The sequence below is a fragment of the Poecile atricapillus genome, chromosome 1 (genome assembly GCF_030490865.1).
Source record: "Poecile atricapillus isolate bPoeAtr1 chromosome 1, bPoeAtr1.hap1, whole genome shotgun sequence".
Lineage (NCBI taxonomy): Eukaryota > Metazoa > Chordata > Aves > Passeriformes > Paridae > Poecile > Poecile atricapillus.
In genome coordinates this window covers 85,421,787-85,442,169 of record NC_081249.1, presented here as the reverse complement: position 1 = coordinate 85,442,169, position 20,383 = coordinate 85,421,787, and the positions used below count along the sequence as shown (strand labels likewise).

The 20,383-nt window shown below is 42.1% G+C and overlaps 1 protein-coding gene across 1 annotated transcript in view; it reads right to left on the bottom strand.

The window, feature by feature from the left end:
* The window catches only part of TENM4 (teneurin transmembrane protein 4), a 349,338-nt gene that overhangs the window by 24,702 nt on the left and 304,253 nt on the right, over positions 1 to 20,383 (bottom strand). Inside the window, exons 23-26 of the mRNA XM_058863767.1 lie at positions 19,822 to 19,976; positions 15,869 to 16,746; positions 4,638 to 4,810; positions 909 to 1,144 (exon numbers count right to left, since the gene is read on the bottom strand). Of these exons, the coding sequence (XP_058719750.1) occupies positions 909 to 1,144; positions 4,638 to 4,810; positions 15,869 to 16,746; positions 19,822 to 19,976 (1,442 nt within the window). The remainder of the gene's footprint in view (positions 1 to 908; positions 1,145 to 4,637; positions 4,811 to 15,868; positions 16,747 to 19,821; positions 19,977 to 20,383) is intronic.

Genomic DNA, 20,383 nt, shown 5'->3' with positions numbered 1-20,383 from the left:
AATGTTTTGTGAGCCCAGTTCTCCAACAGGTTCAACAGATTAGCAATTTCAGGAATACAGAGTTTTTTCTGAGGTTTCACAATGAATGGTATTCATAGAATTATTAATGGTTTGGGTTGGAAGGGATCTTGAAGTTCGTTTAGTTCCAACCCCCCTGCCATGGGCAGGGACACCTTCCACTAGACCAGGATGCTCAGAGCCACATCCAGCCTGGCCTTGAACACTGACAGGGATGGGGCAGTCACATCACCCCTGGGTGGCCTGTGCCAGTGTCTCACCACCCTCACAGTAAATAATTTCTTCCTAATATCTAATCTGAACCCTCTATTTTTCAGTTTGAATTCATTCCCCCTTGCCCTACAAATCTATGCCCTTGTCCTAAGTCCCTCTCCAGCTCTCTTGGAGCCTCTTTAGGTACTCTAAGGTCTCCCTGGAGCCTTCTTTTCTTCAGGCTGAACAACCTCAGCTCTCTCAGCCTGTCCTGATATGCTTAGAAAGCTTTCAGTACTCTGCTCTATCACTGCCAGAAGCAGAGGTAGAAAACACCTGCACTAACTGGTGTGGTATTTTATAGTTATGACTGCTCCTGGCTTGTTTTAACAGCCTGAGATGGTGGCTAAACCTGTGGTGTCTGATGGGAAGTCACACATTCCCAGTGATGCAGAGGACTGGTAGGGAGATCAGCACTAGTGGTATGTTGATGGCTAAAGGAACAGCAGCACATAAGGAGACAGAATGGTATACTCCAGTCATAAAGGTTTTGTCACTGAGGGTGAACAGCCAGTTCTCTGTCCTGCAGCTCCATCCCTATTGCAGACATTACAAATCATACCCACCCCTTTCTGCCATGATACTGGGACTGATGAGATGGGAAGTGGAGGCCAAAATTGCTTGTGGTTCTCACTTACCCTCAGCCGACGTCCAAAGACGGTGACCTGCCCTCTTGCTTGCTCCTTCCTCTGCCTCCACTCCACGAGGTTGAGGCCATTGTCGATGGGCAGGGTGACATTCCTCTTCCCCACCGTGGGGTTGACAGTGCCAGCCAGCAGATGCGGCTCGGTCTGCAGGGCCACCTCCATGCCATTGGCAAGAATCAGTCTGAGGGAGCCATCAGCCCCGATGTAGTAGCTGTTTCGGACTTGGTCTGAAGACAGAAAAGAGTTCTTTGCTGATCTTTGAGGATACAGCTCCAGCTCCTCATTTGCTCCCTCAGCTAGGCTGCATTAGCATTTCAGATGGCTGTAACCAAATGCACTGGTACTCACCTGTCCCACTCAATGGGAACAAAACGTTGGTTTAATTAGGGAAAGTAAACATGGACAATTGTTTTTTCATTCTGATGAGGTTTGGCATCTCATATTCTTGCAGGAAGTCTTGCACAGGTTAAGAAAGTGAAAAAACTGTGTAATACCTTACCAAAGGATGCAGGTTCAAACCTCTTCCTCTAGGCTGAAACACTGTGTGGTGAGATATTTGTTTAAAATCAGTCTGACTGAAAACTTTCCATGCTTTTATATCCTAAAGATCTTAATTTCATAACAGTATATGAGAAAGTGGGGCCACCTACTTTCCTCAGCTCATTCACTGTCTCACAAGTGACAGGAAATTGCACAGCAAGTTAATGCTAACCAGTTCCCCAAACAACAGCCAAATCCTTTCCCTTGAGAAAGCTTTCAGGAGGCAACCGAAGTCCTCATGTTTGGAGAGAAAGCAGAGGCATTAAGCTCCCACACTTCTCTATACATCTGGCCTCCACTAGCTCTTAAAAGATCAGATTTTGAGGCCAGTATTTGGGAATTCAGGAGTTGAACAGAAGAGCAATCTCTCTTCTACATCCTTCAGGAATAAGGCAGGCTGAAAGCTCATCCTTTGAATCTCCAGCTGGCATTTATCTCCACAGAGAGTAGCTCATGAAAGGTAAGAAAGCATGAAACTTACTCATTGCAGAATGGCTTAAAAAACTTATTATACAAACACTGCCTTATCTGAAGCTCCTCAAAAGCTGCAAAATATTACAATTTCTGTCTCTCAGGCTGCCATAAACTCTTAATTGTGAATAAAAACACCCATTGAAAATTCCCATTAAGTGTTTTTCCTTTCTGAGGAAAGCTGGGTTTTGTTCACTAGTTGTTCTGCCATAGCTCAGCAGGAAACAAAAAAACAGTGAAATTACAATTTCTTGTCCCCAAGAAGATCAGCAAAGAGCACAGTTTGGTATAGCTAGGGAAGGAAATGTGACACTAACTGGTCCTTTTTTATGCGGGTCTCATCCTGATCCTGTGGTAGCCAGATGGAGTTCTGCCACAGAGATCTCAGCAGAACCACTGCTCAACTTCACAGGAGTGACAGTGAAACCACTGGCGCATAGAATTTTGCTAAAAACATACAGCAGTGATCCACAATGCAGATCCAAGTATTTCAGCTCTACTATTGAGTTTGTAAGCTGATAGTCTTCGACACAGACCCCAGCCAGATAAAAACCCCTCCACGCTTGAGTCTGAAAACAGAGAGAAGGGCCAGCCAGTCAGCAGCCACACCTTTCTTAGATGCTTGGTTTGATGCTAAAGTATTAGGAAATGTGCCTTAAATCAAATCAGTGAAATATCCCTGAATAGTGGATATATTACTCCCTCTTTTTTCCTTCACTGGGAAGCAGAGGAAGGCTTGAAGGTTTACATGAAAATTAGACACATGATGTTCCCTTCGTGTTACATAAGCAATGCAGAAGGGTTATTGTCACCTGTGCTGTGGTACAGTGTGGGGAATGTAAATCCTCTACTTTCAACATTTTCCCAAAAGAAGACTCTTCCCTGGCTCTGGAAGGCATTTCTCAAGGGCTATATAAAATCCATGGGCCATTGGATGCTGTATTTTAGGCTGCTTTGGCTCTAGGGCTTTACTGCCCTACTTTGGCATTGAACAAATGCTCACTTTGTCACTAGTCCAGAAGACAAAATCCCACTGGAGTGCTGATGTGCCTGTTGTAGAAGCTCCTAAATCCATCCTACAGGAATTTGCAATCTTCTGAAAATGCCTTCTCAGATCTCACCTGTTCAAAGTGTGGTCCAAGTTTCCTGAAAGGTTCACCAAGAATTTGGTTCACCAAGCCACCTCTTCTGCAGCATTATCAGATCTTTGTTTTAAGTGAGTTTCTTCAGATCCAAACAGTTTCATAATTTTATATCTCTGAAGATAGTTAAGCTGTTTATAATTCTGCATGTTCTAATAGCCAGAATGTCCCTGTGCCGGAGGGCAGGACAATGACAGAATTGACTGTGGCACCATTATGTAACTGTGCCTTCAGCACTGAGTGTATGAATCACACCACAGTCAATTTTGTCACTAAAGAGCCCCCAACAGTGGGCTCTATTGCTTAATTAGGCTCTTGAGGTGAAGCCAACCTCATGTCTGTGCAGTTGCCACACATCTTAATGTGAGTGAGTGAGATGGGGTGGAGTAGGTTGCACCTGTCTTACAGGCTCAAGTAAAGAATAAGAAAGTCAAGGTATTTCCCTACAGGAATATGAGGACAGCCTGAGGGGACTGCAACTCTCTCAGCTGCACTCTCCAGATGGGTAAAAGCAGTATTTCAGGCATAGCAGACACTTCCTTTTAGGGAAGGTTAGTATTGTTACAGGGAGGGAGAAGGAAATTGTATCCCAGAGATGTGGGAATAAATGCCACTCTGGAATATTCCTGCTCCACTTGGAGCAGCTTGCTCCTCACAAGGAGAAAAGACCCTTCACTCCCCATTGTAATCAATCACAGAGTGAATAAAATCTGGGGAGTAAAGAAAGAAGAGTCTGAAAGTTCCATCCCTCCTTCCAAGCCCCAGGGAACAGGTGTGATAGCACATCCTGATCCTAAGGAGGTCTCAGCTTTCAGAACCCAGAGAGCCAGGCTGCCACTGTTTGTGCAGTACAAGTTCTGTCACTACCAGCATGTCAGCACAGTGCTCCCCTGCTATTTATTCCTCTTTTGTTTCCCACTTCATTTCCTTTTCCTCTACCTAATCAGTCCTCTGATTCCCACCTTCCTACCACAGGCACAACCCTGCTCATTTCCCACAGTCACAAACTGGTCCCACCAGTCCTACCTCACCTGTCAACTTCTCCTTTGTGCCTCTCCGCACCACTTCTTAGCTCAAACGCAGACCTTTTGGGCACAGGGATGGTCATTTTTCTGGATGCTTCCTTGTGAATGTTTGAAACACCAGTGAACAAAGAATCAGATCTCCAGCAACCAGCTGGAAGCCTGTTCCAAGAGGAGAGCAACTGCTAAGTCAGAAGCCATTAAGAGACTGAAGCAAAGGGGTTGGCTGGAAGTGTGGCTTGATTTATGCAACCCTTTTAGTTACAACAATAATGGTAATGATGGCGGAGGACTGTACTGCACGAACCTGCACGGCAAGGGGACTGGCTGGGAACGGAGCAGAAAAACAGCTGCAGAGTATCCACTGTGCTAGGGAATGAAGCTAAGTAGGTGTGAGTGTGTGTCTGTACCAGCATGTGGGGAGCTCTGTGGCACTGAGAATGCAGGTGATTTTTGGTGCTGGGATTATCAAGACGATGCGTGTTTCCTGATGGATAATCCATTGTGTGCAGCTTGCTCAGGAGAGGGATGGTGGCCCAACTCACCTTGGAGAAGAGTGTAGAAGGCCCCCGATGCTGACAAATTGGTTGTTATTGTAACATCATCCTTGCTGGAGGTTTCCACCTGGACATGCACAGAGCTGTCAGTATCACTGCGGAAGCTGCTCACTTGGCCAGTAGGGAAGGTGACGTTGGTCAGGCGGCCAAAGCTGTCGTATCTGAAAGAGACAATGTAATGAAGTTAACAGCATCAACAGAGGACAAATCATCCTATAAAGCACAGACCAATTCTTCAAGTCATCATCCAGATTTTTCACAGAGAAAAATGCACTGTCACTCTTTTGACAGTCTTGACTTTTTTTTGCCTCATGAGAAGAAAATCACAGCTTTTAGCTGAAGAAAATGAAGTAAAGAATAGAAAAATATTAAATATGTATTAGCTTGTGTTTTAACAATATTTTTCCAACACTCCTCACCTGCATTATGCTTCTTGTTTACAAGAGTAACTTTATTTCCCATCTACTATGCTGTTACTTACAGAAAAGCACTGGCCTGTGCATCCTGTGCAGCAGAACTAGGAATTTCTGAAGGCCACCAACTGATTTGTCTGGTTGTGTCCTGAGATGAGAAATTTATTTTAATTTTTTTGCCCTGTCTAATTTAAAAAAGCTAAACACTAAGGTAGCAGCAAGGATATGCCACATCAGGTAGAGAACTCTCCTTTGTGAACATGGTGTAGAGTCCTGAGCACAGCTGAACACCCGTGTCTACCTTTTACTGTTCCTAGGACCATATGGAAGGACTGATTTAAAAGTGTAAAAAAGCAGACCAGTTTTCACCCCTACTGTGTCCTTGGCTTTTCCAACGAGGAATCAACATAAGCACCATCTGGGAAAGTTTCTGTGATGTGGACACCTATATACCAGAGCCCAGGTAAAATAAGCTTCATACACACAGGCCCCACTGCAGTTAACAAGCTGGGGGAGTTATTTTTTGATAAAAAGAGAAACAGCCACTTGTGTCTAGAGCCCTCCTGAGTTAAGAGAGCAAACACATCATTATGCCTCCCGTCTGTGGCATTACAAAAAGGTTCACAGACCCAGAAGGCTGGCAAGGGACCTTTGCAGTAAGGTTATTGTAGCTGAAATGGAGGGCAATAGGGAGCTGGACCTTCTGATGAGATGGATGTTCAGGGAAGGGTTACTTAAATAGTTAGGGAGAAACATTAAAAATCCAGCAAATCAATCAGGGATAAATGTTTGACTTTTTTCAAGTCCTGCCCACAGCTCTTTTAAGAATGATTTATATGAAACTAAGTAGATCATATTATGAAAAGGCATCACTTGGGGAGGCAAAGTAAATGGTAGGCAAGCAGAGAGGTCTTGTTGTCCTGTGCTACCCAGTGGTGAGTCTTTGAAGGAATGCAGTGTCCAGTGAAGGGCAACATTCCTCAGAATGACAAGGTGATGCAAATGATATATTAAGGATAGCAAGCTTAGAAAACCTGATGTAAGAGGCAAAGCTGAAATAGAGTAATTTGGAAAAGGGGAAACAAGGAAGTAGGAAGACAACACCCCAACAATGGGTGTTCAGAAGACGATTATAATAAATTGTTTTTCATGTCTACTGAGGATATGACAGAAAGTAAATGGAAATGATGAAAATTCAGGCTAAAAGCTGTAGAACATTTTCAAGGCCCATGGTTGCTCCAAGCAGAGGAACAGATGGAGCACTGGAAACCCCACTGCCCAGCTCTTTTAAGAATAAATTAGAGAAATGTCTTAGAAGGGATCTGGATACAGATGATCAAACCTTGGAGGGAGCAGATGGTTGAGGAGCTCTTGATGCTTTTCATTGGGACTACTCTGAGCTTCTGAGCTGGGGAATAAGAAAATACACCCCATCTAATAACAAAACCCAGAAACCAAACAAAAACCCAAGGAGAAAAGGGGAGTGGAGGTGGGGGGGGGGGGGGGGTGAGTGGGGAAGGGCAGGGAAAAGGAAAGGAGAGGGGAGGGGAGGAGAGGAAAACACAAAGTACTCTTGAACTGCAACCAATGAGAGACCCATGAGCAGTCACTGGAATGGCTCTGCACTATATAGAAAAAAAATTGTCTCCTTTTCCACTCTCATTTTTTCAGATTCAAACACAGTGCTGGTACTTCACTTTTGAAATATGGTAGTCTTATGTGAGGAAGGGCTGGTTGAAAAGATGATTTTTGCCTAAGTTTAATATTTAGGTTATAGTGACTAAGTGTGTGGCCTCATTGCAAATCTCCCCAGCCCTCAGGTTTGGAGACACTATCACATAAGGCTTTTCTTGCCCACTGAGCAGAAGGGGAGGTAGTAAGATAGGAGAAAGAATTTGCCCTCCACAGTCAGACTATCAGTCACAGATTATCCAAGCCTTGCCCTTTCCCTCCAATATCCTGGCAATCAATCAGCCACTTGTAAAATTGAAAAGAAAGAAGAAAAAAAAAAAACAAAACAAGAAAAGGTTGAAAACAGGGCTGCATTGTAGGAGTTTGGCAGAGATCAGCTAAAGCTTTTCCAAGCAGCTAGCAGCACACAGCGTGGATCTGAACTGCATCTCCACGCAAGTGCCAGAACTAAAGTGCTCCCAGTACAAAACAATTTACTCCAGATTTGTGGCTGCCCTGTTTGCACTGAGACAAATGTGTTTTACTTGTACTGTCTCCAGTCACCTGCACATCTTCCCCTAAACCAGCATGTGCATCTTAAACAGAAAACATCACAGGCAGTCTCTTTACCCCATCTGCTGAGACAAGACACAAGGGATATTATTTAGTCTCTCCCCTGAGCAGAAAAAACATTGTTATCACTGAAGGTGTGTTGAAGCTCCTTCTACCACAACATCAATAGTCCTATATATATAAAACATTCTGAACTGTAAGCGTAGAATCAAGCTTGCAAACATTCTGAAATTTTAGTAAGATGAATCTGAATTTGGCACCTCTGACTTGGTGGATTAGTAGGTGTGAGGGGTTTATTCTATTGCTTCATTTAGATTTTAAAAATGAGCTGCTCCTAAAAGTAAGCCTGATTATTCTCCTAAAAAATCTAGATGTGTTGCACTGAAGTCTAACAGGAAGAGTTTGGTGTAACAGGAGTATAAAAGGAAGCAGGTCTACAGGTTGGGGAAAAAAGGAGTGCAAAAGCCAGGATGCAGGCAGAGAGCTTGTTCATGTGGTAAGTGCTGAGTCAATGTCCTGTGAGTCATAGCTTTTTATCCTAATTGAATGGCACCTAGAAAAATGTTGAGAGTCATCACAAAACCTTTACTCCATGCAAGTCCTTCTTATGTGCTCCAAAGAAAGCCTCAAAACCCCATGGATGTAACAGCCCCCAGCAACAGCAGACAGCCAACTCCTTATATTCATCAAATCACAGAAATACGAATTGGTTTGGGGTGAAAGGGACCTTTCAGATCATCTTGTTTCACCCACTTCACTATGGGCCAGGACACCTTCCACAAGATGACACTGGCTGAGCCCCTTGGGCAACCTGTGCCCACACCCACAGCAAAGAATTTCTTCCTATCATCTACTCCAAAACCTACCCTCATTCAGTTTAAAACCATTTCCCCTTGTCTTAATGCAGCATGCTCTTATTAAAATGCAAGTAGTGCCTTTTTATGTAATAGTATGTAGTGTAAATTAAATATTATTTTATATGGTATTTATGTAGTACCTTTTTAATAATATTTTTATAATATTCCTGGACCTCAAGCTTCTACCACCCTCACAAATGATTCTCCACTTCTGTTGGGCAAATAAATAATAGTTGCAAATATGCAACTGGAGAAATATGCCAGTAACCTCTGCTTGTGCAAATTAGGTTAAAATGGCAAAAAAAAAAGAATGAAAGAGTGTGATGGTGCCTAGATGTCTGTGCACACACTTTTCTTGTAAAGTCAAAATGACTAAGTACAATACACTTAATTTACATGGTTACATTTTAACAGCTGTACAAAACTCACAGTACTTCATCAAGAGCAAGGACTTCCATTTGGGACTTTGGATCCTGAGAAGCAAGGCTCCTTTTGGGCCAGAACAGTCTGGAATGATCTGCTGGAACAGGTTTAAGATGTCAGCAGAAGTAAGTTAGACTTTTGGCACATCCTTAGTCACCCCATTAACCTCCTTCAGAAGGAACTAGGACCATCTGTGTTTTCTGCATGTGCAAGAGCTGCTGCACCTCTCTGCCCAGCAGCCAAACAGGGACCTGCCAAAGACTGTCTTTGGCAGGGACGGCTCACTGATTTACAGCTGCAAGGAGATGCTGTCTTACAAAGGCAGAAAAATGAGAAGGTAAGACAATTAGACTGTTCCCATTTTTATTATTATTTTTAACTGGTGACAGATGAAGTGTAAAATGCTCATGTCCAGACTAAAGCTCTTTTTAGCACTGTGGTGGCAATGCAAACTGAGGTGTGGGAAGTCCATTAGCATGAACACACACAGTGTTTTCTTCTTGGCAAGCAGTTATTTTTCTCTTTTCTGTTTTTACTCAGACCTGGAGCATTTTTCCCTTTTTCCCCGATTTAGCTCACACAACACATACCTGATATCATCTATCACATACCCACAGTCTCCCAGGGATGTGAAGACTTGCACATCTCAAAGAGACAATATGCTTAACAAGTTAAATGTGCTGGTTCCTTCCACCTCTGCTTTCTGCCCTATAAAGGCCCTTACAGGGCACACCTCAGCTTGGAGAGGAAGGCCAAGTGACTGGCTCTTATGTAGCTGCAGGTGTGCCCTGGTATTTGCAGTAACATAAATCTCTCCTAGTCACCTCATTTTGCAGCTAAGCTGCCTAGCCTGTTTTCACAGCATCGGGATTTAGGGCTGGGCCAGTTTTCATCACAGCCTAAGAATTCTGTGTTCTCCAAATGCTCTGAAAGCCCCAGAATTAAAGAAATACTGAAGCATGGGAGTGCACACAGCAGCCACTTGGAGCAATGAATCCATCACCTGCTAACACAGCTGCTGCCTCCCATTCAAACCTGCTGCAAAGCCTCAGCACTTACAATTACAGTGGCAATTATTAGGCCAGCAAAGGAAGCTGTTGCCATCTATTCCCAATTGGAAACGTATTTAGCTAAGGTTCAATGCACAGAATTAAAATGGTATTTGGTGCTTATGAGGTCTAATTGTTGGCTTGTAAACATTCAGAGCTTTCATTTATCACATTACCATTGTGTAGAGACCTGGACCTTGGGAATTAAAGAGCATCCTAAGTACCATCTATTCAGAAATCAATTTCTTGCCTGAGTTTCTGCGTTTCCTCCTTTTAGCTTCCTCACATTTCATCAGCCTTTTAAAACACAAGTCAAATAGATCAGAAAAAATTCACTATAATAATATTGCATTTAGTGCCAAAGTGTCTAAATGGACCTTGCAAACTATATTTTGCATGTGATTATACCAGTGTGCACCCAGTGCCTCTTAACAAGCTCGCCTCATCCCAATTTTTCAAACAACATTAAACACAACATTAAAAATAAATCTATAACAGACAAACCGATAATACTCAAAAATGCATGAAGGCAAGTCCTCTCCCTAATGACCAAAGGCCAGGTTGTGGTCACAGTCTGCTAATTTTCTGACTACCCAAAAAAGAAGAGGAAGATCTCTTTCTAGCTTTTATGATACTCATAATTCCCTTGGTTTTCAACTAAACTTTGCTATCAGGCATTCATTTCAGGGCAGGGCAGTAGCTCAAAATGTGACCTCACAACTTAGTGGGGGTACTGGAGAGCAGCTATTTTATCATGGCACTTACTGGGGTTTAACTGCAACTTTGTCAGAGGAAAAATAATGAGAATCTCATCATTTTATCATGTAGAAATTGTGGAACAAGTGGAACCAAGAAACCTTGCTAGAAGAGGAGGGAGGACAAAAGCCAAAGGTGTGTCTCATATTCTAGTCTGCTGCAGGAGTAGAACAAGACCCTCATTTGATCAACATTAAATCAAAGCCTGTAAAACTCTGAATATGACTTGATAAATCACAATCACACAGACCAGGTCATTGGCTTTGGCACCAAAATCTGCTGGTGCTGGGGTGGGACCTCTGCTGAGCCCTGGGGGTCACTGGGAAGCCATTCAAGGTCCTCCTGCATTCTCAGTCCAGCTGGCTCCTACTTTCCACCCATTACAGCGTGTGAGGTTTGGCAGAGTTTGGTTCTCTGCAAAACAGCCTCCAGTGTTACGGGTCAAAGCTCCCCTTACCACTCATCTGAAGATCTGGCTCCATGAGAACCTTTGCCCTCCAGGCAGTTGTGAGACACTTCTTGGGGAGTCTGTGAAAAGGTTTTGAATTTCTGGGCTTGGCTGGAGCAATGTGTAAGCATTTGAGTCTGTATGGGAGGAGGTGACCTTCAAAACTAATTGGACACACAAAGGACGTAAGTAAAAGAGCCTCATCTGGGCTAAATAATGCATAGAAGGTTTGACTTTGGCTCAGAGGGAAATTGAATTAATGTACAGTGATAACATCTCACTGAACTAATCAAGATAATTGCCGTATTCTTGATTTAAACAAATCCATTAATAAGAATTTCCGGATTCTGAAGCAGACAAACAGCAACTGCTAAGAAACTTTGTAAAGGCTGGTAGCAATTTTTTTCAGGTCAAGTTGAAAAGCACCAACAACAAAGCAGCAAGTAGTCACACAGCATCCTTTGACTGGAGGAGCTGAACAAGAAGTAATTCCCTTAGCTGAGTTTCCAGATTAACTTCCTTTGCTGCTGATTATCACTGTCACCGTCACTAGTTCAACGGGAAGAAAAGTCCTTAATCCAGTTACTGGACAAGCTCAGCTGCATTGCATTAACTGACATTAACTGACAGATAATGTCAAGCCCACTGCAGGGGCAGGAAAGGTCTATATAATACTAAAACCCTCAAAATAGTCATAGACAGGTGTTTGGGAGCAGGCTAATTGCTGTAGGGACCTAACTTTCAAACAAAAAGGGAAACTGCATACCGTTATACACTGAGTCTTACTCAGAGCTAAACCTGATAAAACAGGATTGTTAGAGCAGGTCTGGGTGTAGGATGTGTGAAAGGAGAGGGTGTAAGTGCTGTGAGCGAGTCTGCCACTGCCTGAAGCCATCACCGGTCTCTTTCCCCACAGAAATGAAGGGACAATGTGCCAGTCCACCATGAAGCCTTGGAGAACCTGGATTCCCTGGTGTGCCCTGGAGACAGACCTCCACTACTGCCCCAGTGTAACCTGCCTCCTTCCCTCCTTTCCAGAGTCACACCAATGTGCCCACATGTCAGAACTCTTTGCAGCCTTATGGTAAAGGCTAAGAAATGCCCTGGTAAGAGCAGCACCTGGAGGAGAACCAGAGATGCTGGCTATTTTGCTGGAACTAGATGTTCTTTAAGGCGCCTCCAACCCAAGCCATACTATGATACTGTGATTCCATGATGAACACATGTAGTGATGCCACTCTCACAACACCACTGCTCTGTCATGTTGGGTTTCTGATTTATCGTTCTTTGTAGGCAGTCAGGTGAAACTAAATGTTTTTAGGATGTTATTCATGGGACCACTGATGCAGTGTAAACTTGCCAGCTGGATTTACTTTACTCTTAACTTTTTAGGCAGCAGTGTCCAGCTTGCCCTGGCCCACAAACAGCTACTGTGTTCTGTGAGAAACATGAAACTTTTCCTCAGAGTCAATTTTGATGCTTTTATTTCTTTTGCCATGAGCAAAATAGAAATATGAACTTTACTCTTCCCCTCAGTCAGGACTGGAAACTACTTTGGAGCACCTTCCAGCCACTCATGTTCACAGGAATTCTCTAAATCACTTAAACCTTCCCAATGTACATTTCCTGATGTTTTGATAGAGAAACCAACATGATAGAGAAAATAACATGAAGGTAGAGAATGTTGATTTTATTTGGTTTACACCATCTTCTTCAGTTTCTTTCATAACAAGGAACTTAGTTATCATCCTGCCATGCCTACACTCATCCCTGCAGCTTGTGTTTGAGTCATGCAAATCCTGTCTGTTGAGATTATATTTTAAGAAAGGTATCAGAATCCTGATCTAAGATACCAAGAAATGGAGAATATACTGCTTTCATGGTTGGTCACTCTACCAGTTAGGTCATCTCAGCCTTACAAAATCACACTTTCTTGTCAACTTGAATTTCTCTAGCTTGCTTTCCAGCCCCATACCCTTTTCAAGCCTTTCTCTGCTAAACTTGAGAGTCCCTGTCTAGGTGAGAGCTTTGGCTGACATGTTGTGATCTGGATGCTTCCCAGTCTCATTCATGTTGAGATAAATAGATCAAGTCTTTCTTGTTCTCCCCATGAATGTATTTTTGTAGAGTTTTTATGCCCAGCCTTCAATTTTCACTGTTCTTCATAAACTGCATTCGAGCTGACAATATTAGTCACATCAACACTGCACAGGGAAAAAAATCAGCTTCCTACTAGCCACTACAAGTAGAGTGTGATGAGTAAATGTATTAATTTAGTTTGTCCATCCAAGAAACAAGTTAGACAGATTTGCTGTGGAATCATGTGAGGATCCCACTGAAGACCTGATGCGTTGCTACAACTCTGAGAGTCAAGGCTCAGCCCACTTACATGTGTATCCTGGCACCAGACTGTAGAAGAATATATTTTGTTTAAATGAAACCTACTTTACCTAGCAGTTGAAATATTTGACCCTTATTTCCTATTCTAATTTTATCAGTCTGATTTTAAATTCTTTCCCTGGTTACACATGCAAAACCTGGACAGAATCAATCCCTCTAATTCACTGATCTGCTTTCCAAGTCCCTATTGGACAGGACAGGACAGGACAGGACAGGACAGGACAGGACAGGACAGGACAGGACAGGACAGGATAGGATAGGATAGGATAGGATAGGATAGGATAGGATAGGATAGGATAGGATAGGATAGGATAGGATAGGATAGGATAGGATAGGATAGGATAGGATAGGATAGGATAGGATAGGATAGGATAGGATAGGATAGGATAGGATAGGATAGGATAGGATAGGATAGGATAGGATGAAAAAGAATAGTCTCCAATTCAAGCACAGAAGATTTAGGCTGAGCACATAAAAAAAGCTTTCTAACAGTAACAATAATATAGGTAAATATATTGTTATCACTATTTATAAATAACTCAGATGATTGATAGGATCCATTTGACCAGACTGTAGACATCTGCAATGTAAACATCTAAAGTATCTGAACTCATCATTCCCTACTACCTTTGCAGAGATAAACTTTCAGAATACAACTCTTCTCATCCTAAAGGAAATACCTCTCATAATTCATAAGAAATTCACCTTGAATGGGTCTGTTTCTCTCCACCTGCCTGTAAAGGGAGGCTGAAGTAACTAATTCAAATACAGACTATTACCCTATAGTTTTATATAGTTACATCAGAAACTGTCATGAACAGTTAAATAGAGATAAGTGATCACAGGTTTCGATGAGATATCTCTGAAGACACAGTCACAATTCTATATTCAGTGATGCTGTGTTATCATACAGTGCTGACTTGCTCTAGTCAAAATTTCCATAGTCCAGCCACTGAAGAATACTGTCTTCCATTTAGCTCTAAAAAGCTTTCTTATGACTCTTCTGAAGTGCATAAAAGGACCAGAATGATGACTTTCAAAAATGCTCTGTTTTGCTGGACATCAAGAAATAATGGATCACTGTTATAAATATATCCACAGAGCAAGTTGGTTTTGAGCTTCTGTCTCATTTTGTCTCCTTTACATTTTCAGTTGCACTTTAAAATACAAGATTATGTTTGAGGTATAAATCTGACCATTATGAGCTGTAATGTTTAGTTTACTTCACTGTCTGGCTGCATCTGTTTTCAAGCACAGGAACTATTGGGTTCTTTGCAAAAAGAAAATACCTCCTTGATTTAGCACAGTGGTCCTGACAATACAGCTGGCTTTTACTCTTGTGGAGAAAAAAACCCCTCTTTTTCCTCCCTAAGGTCTTCCTCAAGCAAATTCAATGTAAGAGATGGAGAGTATTAACTTGGATTCACTGAAGAATATTGCTACAGTAATTGCAAGCAGAACATTGATGAAATGCTAATAACATTTCAAAAGACTCATCACAGAGTTTCCATCAGTTCTTTTCAAGGCAAGAGCTGAAGCAGTGAGTATTAAGCAAAAAAATTTGAAATTGGGCCTGGAACATTTTAAGGAGAGAGCCAAATCAACCACGTATCAACACAAAGATATGTGGGTTTAATCAGCTTTCCTTTCCTGATTCCCTTTTTTTTTTTTTTTTTTAACAACTTTTTTGTTTGTCATCTTAAGAACTGTCTATTCTAGCCAAATTTGATTCTTACAATGGGTCTATTCTTATGGTAGCTGAATGCTTCCATGTAACCATTCAAACCACGTGGGAAACGTTGCACTTAAAGGAGCATATCAAGAGGTTACACTTTTAAATAAAAATTAAACTAAGGAAGAGGGAGGGGAAAGGGCTTTCAATAGCAGGATGAATCCTTCTAGGTGCTCTTCACTCAGTTATCTATCTTCGTCCTTTTTTATATCAGAAATGTGTTGTCTTCACAATATTTATAAGCAGGGAATTGCTAACAGTAGTACAGAAAAGAAGTACAAATATTCAAGATACTGGGTTTTTCAGTGCATCCTGTCTTCTCTTTGCTTAAAACTCTTTGGGGATAGTCTTGAACAATTCCAAGACTACTTTTAAAGCTTAGTGAGGCAAACTGCAACAGCAGGAATTGAGCAGTCCATTAATTACAGAATTGTTTCCAGAGCAAGCTCTCATTAGTCATTGCCAATTGTCATTCTACATCAGACATTTCAAACAGGCACAAAAACGACACTGCAGCATAGGAAGTAGGTGAAAAGCTGTGAAAAGAGAGGCTCTGATGGAACTTTCGTATTTCCAAGGCTTTCAATGCCAAGAAAAACTCTCTGACACACAACCTAAATCTCCAGTCCTGACTACAGTTAAGGAGGACCAGGTGTCCAAATTACTTAGAAAAACTCAGCAGAAATTCTGTCTGACTCTTGACTTGGTAGAGGGAGCTTATTCAAGCTCTAATGCACTTACTGCCAGTATCTAGTGTTTGAGTGAAATCTAATACTCTCTGTTCTGGCCATTTTATTTGGACAATAATTCTGATCAGGGAATTAAATTCTACCAACTTCTCATGGTTCAGAGAACACAGAATGAAGTAAGCAGCTCTAATATTCATAAAATACTTACTCATAAAATGTTGTCCAACCATTTTCATTGCTTTTAGTGGCAAGGAGACCAGAGTTGCCATGGTAAGTCATCATGGCTACTTCATGCCCCTGTGTTGTTACACTCTTGAGTGCACTGTTGGTACCAATTGTCACCCAGTAGACTTGGCCATCAGGCACCACCAGCCATAGGGGCATCCCTGTGGAATCTCTTCGGATATTGACTAAGTTGCCATTATTGTCAGTGATCAGGGTTATATCTCCATCTCCAGAATAAGTAAAATTGTAAAGATAATCTCCAGTGGTAAGGCTCTGAGTATAAAGGTGCTTCCCACTGGTGTCAAACAAGTAGAGTTCCTGGTCTATGGGTGAGGATAACTCATACAGATTTTGCGTGTTGAGGAACGGTTTGTTTTTCCGAATGAAGCGGATTCGGATATTCCCCAGATCGGCGACATACAGCTCCCCATCTGCACACACGGCGAGGGAGGATGGCGCATTGAGCTTGGCGTCCTTGGCATAGCCGTCATCCCCTGAGAAGCAGTCGCAATTGGCATCGTTCTTGCAGTCGCAGCTGCTCGGGGCGCCAGCGACCAGGGAGATCTCCCCGTTGGTGGTGACCTGCCTGATGCGGTTGATCTTCTTCTCGTCGGTCTCAGCGATGTACAGAACCCCGTTATGGGACACGGCCAGGGCGGTGGCAGACTCCAGTGTGGCGTGGATTGCCACCTTGCTGAGGAGAAAGTGATCCATGCCCGGCACCTGGCAGTGCATGGGCCTCCCCGCCACAATGCGCACTTGGTGGTTCTCAGAGATCTGCAGCACAACGTTATTGTCGAGGACGTAGAGTGAATTATCCATGGGATTCACGGCCAGATCTGTGGGCCATTCTAGACGAACCTTCATGGTAAAAAAACACAAGGGCATTTTATAGCAAGATATTTTTCTACTGCATGATCGTAGTAATCAACCACAATGAGGATGGAATCAACATGAATTAAAGGGGGAATGGGTGAAAAACCCCACAAATAATTATTACTTGATAAGTGGCCATAGAGGATATAACCTGCTGTGAGTGAGGGGGTTTAGCTCCTGGTCACTTGAAGCAGTCACATGGGGACACCCATACTCTGCACTAGAACACTGGTGGGAACAGGATGACAGACAGAGGCAAACCATTCTATGATTTTCCCTCTCCTGTACTTTTTGAATTAATGGAAGCTGGACCTTATAGCAGAGACCAGTGACTGTAGATTTTGCTGTGTGAAGTGCTATAAAATCAGACACACAATACAGTGACTCTTTTACTAAAGGATTTTTCACACAAGTGGCTGAACTCCTCTTGGTAAATGAGAAGGAGGGATAGACACAAAACTGGCAGCTGGGCCAGCATGTGTGAATATCTAAGTTATAACCTATGGTTTTCTGCTTTATGCTTCAAAAATGCAGAATAGCAATTCACAGGAAATTCAGGCAATTTCAGTTCATGGAGTAGAATACTTGTGCCTTCATGGTGATTTTCACATTTTGTTTTAGCATAATGGAAAAATGGGTTCAGTAGTGGCACATCCCAGTACTACACTGATAATCCTCTAAACAGTGACTGACAACACCACAAGTGAGTGAACGCTAGAATGACTTCATTTCTAGCTCCACTTCTGCAATACACTCTTTTCAAGTGAGTCTTCTCTTTTAGTTGCTAAACCTAAAAAATATTTACCAACAGAATTCAGAACTTTTTTTTTTTTTTTGGTAAAGAACTCAAAGTTGTGCATTTTTCTGGATTATATTATTTTATTTCAGGTTTATATAGAAAAAAAATCAGTGTTGTGCTGATGGGAGCCTATCAGTTCCAGGATAGTTTCTTTGTTTTGAACCTTCTTTTCTCACCATCCATCTCAGTTGCTTCTCATTTGTGTGATGTAACGAAGTTTAGAGGAGTATTTTGTAACCTTACTGGAAGGAGGAGCAGTGGATGTCAGCAGACTCAGATCCAGGAAACCATCTTGCACTGTGATTTTATTTAAAACTTCTTACTTGAAGGAGTAAGAAGAGACCAGGTAAGATCTACAGGAACACGGGAAATTCCTATTTTTGAGGCCTGTAGTTAAAATATCTCTGCTAAAGCCATGCTTTATTTTGATGCTTCTATATGCCTTTTAAGTATTTTTTTAAGAGATCATATGTAAGGTATTTAGTTTATTGCGTCTTCTAACACCTGGGTGCATGAGGCTTATTTTCATGGCTAAACAATTTGCTGAGCTCTGTCTACTCTGGTCCTCTGCTTGCAAAATCTCCTTCCTTTTCTCAGCTCCTGGCCTATTTTAACCCTTCTTGTAGTAAAACATTATAGCCTGTGGTTTTCTCTTTAATAATTCATGCCTCCATCCTTTCCAGTGGTCTTTAAGCTCTGCAGTTTTCAGTTAGCATCAAGGGCTGAGTTTATTCTGAACTGACAAGGGAATTTTCAATTTCTTAAAAACCATTCCTTGTCAACAGTGGCAGCTAAATATTTCATGTCCTCATGTCCCAGGGAGCCTCAGGGACCTGGCAGGAAAGACCCTTCTATCTGCTGTAAATGATGAAAAGCTGCTTCCCAAGCTGGCTTTTATTTTTTAATTAAGCTTGTATTCAGTATGTTTCTCTAGAACGGGACTGGTTAATCTGTCAGTCCCAGTACAGGTTAATCTAAAAGCGGTTCCTGTCATTTTATGTAAAGAAAAAAGAGTCTTCAGCTGATACATGTTCATCTCAGAAGTGTTTGAGCATGGCATTGGTTTACATAGGAGCTACATAACCTGGAAGTAAATAATTTTTAAAGCCTGATTAAACAACAGTCTTGTGCTAAGTAACCCTGAAATACACATAAAGAAGAAACTAAGTCTGTATGATGAGAAACATATTACAAGATGGCCTTTAACAATCAAAATTTTGCCTCTACAGAAGGCAGAACAACTTTTAAAGTCATTATTTCAGCTTGTTCATAAATTACAGACAGTGGGAGCCAGTTGCAAGGAAGCAAGAATAATCTTTTCAAATTAGAGGGGAAAAAATAAGAACAGATTCCATATGGGAGCATGGAAATTATCTAGGTAGTTAGGAAAAGGAAACCCCATTGACATCTATTGTGGCTGAATAACAGTACTTAGCCCTCCAGCTATGATCTATATTTTCATAGGAGAGGACAACGTTCCTGCAGTCAGGCAAACAACAAGTGGCACAAAGGTTTCAAAGGACACTGTCCTAAACTGGCACAATTTGACAAGTTGGCCAGTGCCGCACAAAACTGAGTGCTGGGCTGTAACAGATTTCTTTTCTGCACCATCCAGCAGTAAAGCAATCATCAACATGAGATTTCTTTTTCTCTCTTCTTTTTTTCTCTCCACCTTGAAGCAGCAGGACTTAAAAGCCCAGCATGATGGTAGCTGCAACCAATTTGCAATCTGATGCAATTCAACATTCTTGTTTTCCTGCTGCTGCTAATTTTGGCACCACATCCTCCAATCAGTATTTCCTATGCTAATTTGATTCAGGTCTAAAATTGTGCTGGGCCAAATTAGGGTGAGGGGAAGAAAAGAAAAAAACCTGTTATTAGCTAAGATGTTACAATGGAGCATGGCATATAGTCCATGGCATACAGTGAGACGTGTGTAACAAAACCTGCCTTCCCAGGAATCTGTGTCTTCCCACTGACTGGGAACTCTTGAAGAAGTCAGTTCTGTAGCTGGGATACCTTTAAAAATCTCATCCCTGGAAATCTATGAGCTAGGGCAGTCAAGTGTTTTCTCCTGTTTTTATAGGGTAATTCTTCTATGATCCGGTCAATTTTATACCATAAACTATGGTATAAATGGTAGAAATGCAACTCTCCTTGAGTCCTTACCTCTTTATCAAACCTGCTGGGGAAGCACAAAGACATGCAGATAAGGGTGAAGGTGTAGGCTCTATAAAAACCAAACCAAACCACCGTCCCACCTGAGAAATGTCCATAACAGAGTCACAGCTGAGAGGCCGAGCAGATGTCAAGTCATTGGAACCCAACACAGTTGAGATGATCCCATTCTGATCAATCCGCCTGATCATGGTGCCATCCACGAAGTAAATCAGCCCAAACTTGTCCACGGTGATGCCTGGGGAGGAACAAAGAAAGACAGTCAAAGTGACAGCAGCTTGACATGAGGAGCAATATATTTTATGGCATTCCAAAGGGATGAGAGGATGTGGGAGTCCTGGTTATCGAGAGCTTTGAACTGGCATCATTCCATGGAAGGCATTTTCAAGTGGCACACAATGCAATGCAGAAATCCCAGCTCGCTTCTGGAAAAGGGCATGGCATTCGGTGAAATGCTGAAATGAAAAGGTTTTCTAATAACTGCCTGTCTTACATGTTCAGAACCCTGGTTTTATTGCTCATTGTATGAATGGTAAGCCATGCACGTAAAAATGTTACACTGATGAATCTTTCCAAAATGGCAATGAAAAAAGCCTGTGAAAGATCCATCAGGTCAATCAAATTCCAGATGGATAAATGAGAAAG